The following is a 7,624-nucleotide window of genomic DNA, read 5'->3' as shown; positions in this document are numbered from 1 at the left end:
TGTTATTGTATTTGACAGTCCAGTTCAAATGCCTAATAAGGGGGCCATGGAACAGCTGCTTTTTGGTGATACAACTGTTCCAAATTTTTAAAATGTAACAACATATAAAAATACCAAAGTCATCAAATGTTAACTGTATCTGTGAATTATGACATATTGCATGTATTATAGACCTTTCTATATTTTTGTCTTTGCATTTGGTTTACAATGAACAGGTTTGCTTAGATTATTCAAACACTAGGTAAGCACTTAATAGGAATGTTAATCATCATCAATTATTTGTGCAGTCAAGGTCAAATTTGTGCCAGATTTGTCGGTGCCGATAGCCTTGTGGGCTATCGCTGGGTGTCCCGTTTATCAAATCCTGACTCGAGGATCTTTCCCGATCCCGCACCCTATCTCTCTCCCACTTCGCTTCCTGTCATGTCTAATCTGTCCTATCACAATAAAGGCAAAAATAAACCTTAAAAAAAAGAGTTTTTCCAGATCTGAAGAACAGAAGAGTTTGGTGTTTATGGTATCATAACCTTATTTTGTATTAACATTGTCTGTTCTGCATCATTACAGTAAATAAGCAATAACAAATTATTTTAAAAATCTAGTTATTGTATGAAAGTTTCTTATTAAATTCTGACCATGCCTTAACTGTTCTTGGTTTAGCTCTGTTAATCCTTGCTGTTGACAGTTTTAACAGCACAATATTTTTTTAGTTCTATGAGACACATTGTGACGATGCCACATAAGGGACATGTTTTACCTCTCTCTAATATATATCACTGGATTGGACGTATAAGAGTTTTAATAGGTTTTACATGTTTCCTACTCCATTTTTACTCCTTTTTAGAAATGTGTGTGTTTGTCTTTAAGAACTGAGAGTCTCCTGTCATGTGAGCAACCAAATGACAGGATCTATGAAGTAGCCTCTCTATAAAGGAGCAGTGTGGCCTAAAATGGAGGCCTGACACTTCTCCCAGGAAGCAGGTTCTTCATTGCATGAGTTGTTAAGGAAAACCTTGTGGATTTGACTTGCCAACCAGGACTACTTTGCACGTGCACTTTGGACTACACATCTGCTGGATGGTATATACAGGTCCTTCTCAAAAAATTAGCATATTGTGATAAAGTTCATTATTTTCTGTAATGTACTGATAAACATTAGACTTTCATATATTTTAGATTCATTACACACAACTGAAGTAATTCAAGCCTTTTATTGTTTTAATATTGATGATTTTGGCATACAGCTCATGAAAACCCAAAATTCCTATCTTAAAAAATTTGCATATTTCATCCGACCAATAAAAGAAAAGTGTTTTTAATACAGAAAAAGTCAACCTTCAAATAATTATGTTCAGTTATGCACTCAATACTTGGTCGGGAATCCTTTTGCAGAAATTACTGCTTCAATGCGGCGTGGCATGGAGGCAATCAGCCTGTGGCACTGCTGAGGTGTTATGGAGGCCCAGGATGCTTCGATAGCGGCCTTAAGCTCATCCAGAGTGTTGGGTCTTGCATCTCTCAACTTTCTCTTCACAATATCCCACAGATTCTCTATGGGGTTCAGGTCAGGAGAGTTGGCAGGCCAATTGAGCACAGTAATACCATGGTCAGTAAACCATTTACCTGTGGTTTTGGCACTGTGAGCAGGTGCCAGGTCGTGCTGAAAAATGAAATCTTCAACTCCATAAAGCTTTTTAGCAGATGGAAGCATGAAGTGCTCCAAAATCTCCTGATAGCTAGCTGCATTGACCCTGCCCTTGATAAAACACAGTGGACCAACACCAGCAGCTGACATGGCACCCCAGACCATCACTGACTGTGGGTACTTGACACTGGACTTCAGGCATTTTGGCATTTCCCTCTCCCCAGTCTTCCTCCAGACTCTGGCACCTTGATTTCCGAATGACATGCAAAATTTGCTTTCATCCGAAAAAAGTACTTTGGACCACTGAGCAACAGTCCAGTGCTGCTTCTCTGTAGCCCAGGTCAGGCGCTTCTGCCGCTGTTTCTGGTTCAAAAGTGGCTTGACCTGGGGAATGTGGCACCTGTAGCCCATTTCCTGCACACGCCTGTACACGGTGGCTCTGGATGTTTCTACTCCAGACTCCATCCACTGCTTCCGCAGGTCCCCCAAGGTCTGGAATCGGTCCTTCTCCACAATCTTCCTCAGGGTCCGGTCACCTCTTCTCGTTGTGCAGCGTTTTCTGCCACACTTTTTCCTTCCCACAGACTTCCCACTGAGGTGCCTTGATACAGCACTCTGGGAACAGCCTATTCGTTCAGAAATATCTTTCTGTGTCTTACCCTCTTGCTTGAGGGTGTCAATGATGGCCTTCCGGACAGCAGTCAGGTCGGCAGTCTTACCCATGATTGCGGTTTTGAGAAATGAACCAGGCTGGGAGTTTTTAAAAGCCTCAGGAATCTTTTGCAGGTGTTTAGAGTTAATTAGTTGATTCAGATGATTAGGTTAATAGCTCGTTTAGAGAACCTTTTCATGATATGCTAATTTTTTTTAGATTTTGGGTTTTCATGAGCTGTATGCCAAAATCATCAATATTAAAACAATAAAAGGCTTGAACTACTTCAGTTGTGTGTAATGAATGTAAAATATATGAAAGTCTAATGTTTATCAGTACATTACAGAAAATAATGAACTTTATCACAATATGCTAATTTTTTTGAGAAGGACCTGTACACGGGTGGACACTTTGACTGTTTCACACGGATTGCAGTTGGACTGTTTTAGGGTATGAACTGAAAGACTCTTTTAGCAGTCCACCAGTCTCTATGTATACCGTGTTGTTTTAGTTCAGTGTAATTGTTTTATATCAATACACTACTGTTGTTTTATATCTGCTGTCTTGCTGTCTTTCATCTACTCACCCAACATCTAAACATTTTAACAATTCTTTGTTTTAATCGGTGTAGCTTTAGCCGATAGGGCTGAGTGTTATAACATTTTGTCAACAATTAGAAAAACCTTATCCAAAAAAACAAATGATTTTTAATGACATTTCCTTTACTTGTCTACTAAAATATTAATAATTATTAACATCCATAAGTAGGTCATATTTGCCACACTTAGCTCAGAAACACAAGAAGCATTTTTGTTCCATGTCAGGTACAGTAGTTAATTTGTAAAACATTGTACAATAATGGCAAACAGTAATACAATATTTCATTTCAGTTCATAATTTTAATTTTAAGTAATAATAGTTTAATAGTTGAAAAATTGAGTAACAGTAAAAAAATATTTAACAGTTGCAAACAGCAATAATAAAACTGATTAAATACAAACAATAACCTAATAAACATAATAACAATAAACATAATAAATAAATGATACTCTACTGTAAATGATTTGTCTCAACTGTACCCCGCTGACCACCTCGAACATTTCTCTAGATTTTACGATAACCTTGCAAGACACAAAGTCATGCAATATGTCAGTTTTTAAAGCACAGATTAAGGTTTACGAAAATGTAAGTTAACTTTAACAGTCATGTAAGAATGAGAAGCTATTCAATGTGGAAGCGACGTGGTGAATCGAAAAACTTACCTTAGAAAAAAAACATTCGCCGATATCTTTGGACTGGAGAAACACATATTGTAGGTACTTCAAATTTCCCACGATCAAACAAGTTGCTAATACACATGTGCAAATATCAAGCAAATATCACAGATCAGACTTGTTGCACATGCAAGTTATTTAAGGTGTCCCAAATGTACCCCTGTACCAACTATACCCAGTTTACCCTAAATCGTCGATGTGGAAATACAGCAGATGCTTCTATGTTACGCCAAGCAATCTCAGAGTTTACCTCCAACCAAGTCTTGACCAAAAATATAGTTTAACGTTAGAGAATGCTAAACCACCAGTACTTCTCTGTAATGTTTTAAGTTTAATTCTAGGGCGTTTGTTGTTCCAAATAAATGTAGTTAATGGAGTTAATTACTTTAAAAAAATGTTTTCTAGGGAGAAAGAGGAATCATGGAAAATAAGAGTCTAGGAAGCACATTCATTTTAATGATTGCAATCCTACCTTGCAAAGACAGCAACAGCGCATCCCATCTCTCTAGGTCTTGTCATATTATTGATTAAGGCGAGACACTGCAGGTGAATAGGATAAAAAAATAGTTATCACCTTACTTACTCAGTTGATTGATTACATTGATAATTGCAAACATTTCTTGTATTACAAGTTTTCTAAAATGTAAGCTTTTAATATGCAAATGTGGCATTATTTAATGAAATATGCACTAATTTGCATACATTTCTAGTACAAAAAAATCTAAACACTGGATGAAGTCCGTTTCACAATTCTTGTTTAATTTTTTTTGACATGTTAGAGTCAAAAGTTTTTTACAGAAGGAATTTTGGGTATCTCATTCTGTCACTCCATAATTCAGAAAATACTTAGAACAGGCAGAATATATTTCTTTACAGTTTTTTGGGGGGAATAAAATGTATAAAATCAAGCAAATTATATATGAACAAATCCATCTGTAAAAACCTTCAGGATATAGACAAGAATAAAAATGTAGTTTGGTGTGTGTAAGTGCTACTGAAGTGGAGATTTATGACTCAGTTTAGGAGAAAAACTCATTTTGAGAAAACGACTGTCACGAGGTGACAAAGTTGCAGCGGAACTAAGTCCCGCTGAAGTTGTGTTCCCCCCGGGACGGTGCCATTGTAACACCGGGCCAGTTTCGGTGGTGTATCTGCCGCCATAACAACAGTGGCTAATGACAGATCAACATCAGGTGCGGGGGATTTACGCTGGGGTTTGTGATGAGGCTGTGTAGACAAATGGAGTATATAAAAGGAAAGTGAGGAGACAGTTGGCATGGTTCTCCCCCGACGGAAGTTCTTTTTGTGGTGATGCTGAATTGTGGAGGCTTTTGGAGTGTGTTGTGAAGACTCGGCTGTATCGAGGGTGCAATGGCGATTGTGTGAACACGAGTTGAAGACGTCAAAGGCTGGAAAGTGAGTGAGTTATGGAGATCGAGTGAAGACTGGAGAACATCATTGTCATTGGAAGGGAGATAAGTAGTATGATATTGGATCTTGTTGGAAGCATGCACCTGTATTGAGCTGGATATGAAGTTGTGATCACGAGTGTAACTGTCACTGAGAGTGTTTGTATTGAGTTATCATTGGACTCTTGTTTCTCTTCTTTGAGTGTGAGCGAGTGTTGAGGATGCTTTGTCCACCGTGCTAGTAAGGAGGTGCCCAAATTCCCTCGCTATTTGATGAGAACTGCTTCAGTACGACTGTGGAAGGATTTATTATTGGGTGAGTGCTGGCCTTATTGCACTGAGTGAGAGAGTGGATATGCAGTGCTCGAATTGATGTGTCACACAGTATCTGTTGCAACCAAACACGGCTTTGGACCCAAAAGCAGAAAACAGACTAAAAGTAATGCAAATAAAATTAATTTATTGCCAAAACTTAAGCAACACAATCCAGATTCCATATGTTGTTGAAGCTTGTTGGCTGAGGTGAACTGGTGACTAAACAGGCTAGAAAGGTGCCGGTGGAGCAGAGGCAGCAGTTTGTTTGTCAGGCGTGGCAGGCAGGATGATTGCAAGTGGAGTGAAGTCACATAGGCAGACTAAACGATCTGGCAGAGAATCACTGAAGACCCAAGGTTTAAATACTGGAGGCAGATGAGTTGATTGGCAACAGGTGATTCACATTCAGCAATCAGCCACAGAGAGGAGTGCTTAGCCATGCCCCAGGATACACCAACTGACAGACACACAAGCACAGACACAAATGGAGAGAAAGAAAGAAACAGCTGGGCAGAAATCCAAATCATGACAGTAACGGTTTGAAGTGAGGTTGCAGTGTGTGGGAATTATATATATTGATTGCCGTGTACTCCCCATCTCTTCTCTTCATCCACTGTCACTGAAGAGGGATTTCAGATGTTGAATGCGAATATTTCATCTTGGTATGTTGGGAGCCTGTGCGTGTATAACTCACTCTGTCTGTTCAAATAGAGAAGTTTTCTGCAAATGTCCTCTTATGCGATGCCTGCCTGAAGGAGAGACGCACATTGGACGCATCCCTGTCTGCTTCACCTGAAACACACTCCAGCCATAAGCCTTTGTCTTGTACGGAGGAAAGGTATGCATGTGCTTGTATAACTCACTCTGTCTGTTCAATAGAGAAGTTCCTGCAAATGTCGTCTTATGTGATGTCTGCCTGAAGGAGAGACACACATTGGACGTATTTCCCGTCTGCTTCACCGAAACACACTCCAGCCAGAAGTTTCCTGCAAATGTGCTCGTATGTGATGCCTGCCTGAAGGAGAGACACACATTGGCCGCATTCCCCGTTTGCTTCACCGAAACACCCTCCAGCCGTAAACTTTTGTCTTTGCACGGAGGAAAAGTATGCATGTGTTTGTATAACTCACTCTGTCTGCCCAATAGAGGAGTTCTCTGTAAATGTCCTCTTATGAGATGCCTGTCTGAAGGAGAGACACACATTGGACGTATCCCCGTCTGCTTCACAGAAACACGCTCCAGCCGTAACCTTTTATTTTTGCATTGAGGAAAAGCATATGTACTTATATACCTTACTCTGTCTGTTCAATAGAGAAGCCCTTTGCAAATGTCCCCGGGAGAGGCTCTTCCTGAAGGAGAGACATACGTTGGATAGATCTCGTCGGCTTTACAGTAGCACCCCCCCAGTCGTAAGCTTTTGTCTCTGCAGTGAAGAGAAGGATTGCTACCTGGATACTTACCTGTCTGCCCAGTGAAAGACCCTCCTTGGAGATTCTGTCCCGCTCCGCGTCTAAGAAGGTATACGTACCTGGATATTCACCCGTCTGGTGGAAGATCCTTTTGCTGGTCCTCAGCTCCTATACCGGCCACACCTTGAATGTTCAACGGTTCGAGAAGGTTTGCTTACCTGGATACTTACCTGTCCGCCAGTGCAAGACCCTCCTTGGAGACTCCGTCCGCTCCGTGCCCGAGAAGGTATATGTATCTGGATACTCATCTGTCTGTCCAAGGGAAGACGCTCCTCAGTTACGAGACCCCGTCCCGCCCTATGTCTTAAGAAGTTCCGCTTACCTGGATACTTACCTGTCCGCCCAGTGCAGGACCCTCCTTGGAGACTCTGTCCGCTCTGCGCCTGAGAAGGTATATGTATCTGGATACTCATCTGTCTGTCCAAGGAAAGAAGCTCCTCAGTCACGAGACCCCGTCCCGCCCTATGTCTTAAGAAGTTCCGCTTACCTGGATACTTACCTGTTCGTCGGGCCAGTGGCCGACCCCCTCCTCTCCTAGTCAGTACGCTCTGGTACGAGTTGCCTCAAAGAATTCCACGCCTTTCTTGGGTCAGAGGTTTGGCCCTTGCACCTGTTGGGGGACCCAGAAGCTCCATTAGTACTTTTAAATCAATTTTATACAATAAAATTTGTTAAACTTTATCCTCTTGTCTGTCTGGTCTTTGGCACACTCCTCAAGGTGGTCCTGGGTACTAGGGGTGGGTGCAGTCTGGCTTGACCCCCCCGACCTGTGACACGACCTTTAAAAATATGGATTGTAATGACAATCTATTGACACAAATAAGATAAAGTGCTATAAAAGAAACACTTAACAGTGTCTT

At 40.9% G+C, this 7,624-nt stretch overlaps 1 protein-coding gene across 1 annotated transcript in view; it reads left to right on the top strand.

The window, feature by feature from the left end:
- Positions 1–7,302, top strand: part of LOC141284355 (alpha-2-macroglobulin-P-like) — a 22,779-nt gene extending 15,477 nt beyond the window's left edge. Inside the window, exons 25-28 of the mRNA XM_073817353.1 lie at positions 6,007–6,133; positions 6,175–6,371; positions 6,486–6,539; positions 6,725–7,302. Coding sequence (XP_073673454.1) covers positions 6,007–6,133; positions 6,175–6,371; positions 6,486–6,539; positions 6,725–7,302 — 956 coding nt within the window. The remainder of the gene's footprint in view (positions 1–6,006; positions 6,134–6,174; positions 6,372–6,485; positions 6,540–6,724) is intronic.
- The last annotated feature ends 322 nt before the right edge of the window (positions 7,303–7,624 follow it).

This window comes from Garra rufa, chromosome 14, assembly GCF_049309525.1.
Source record: "Garra rufa chromosome 14, GarRuf1.0, whole genome shotgun sequence".
NCBI lineage: Eukaryota > Metazoa > Chordata > Actinopteri > Cypriniformes > Cyprinidae > Garra > Garra rufa.
This window is presented reverse-complemented; position numbering and strand designations above follow the sequence as displayed.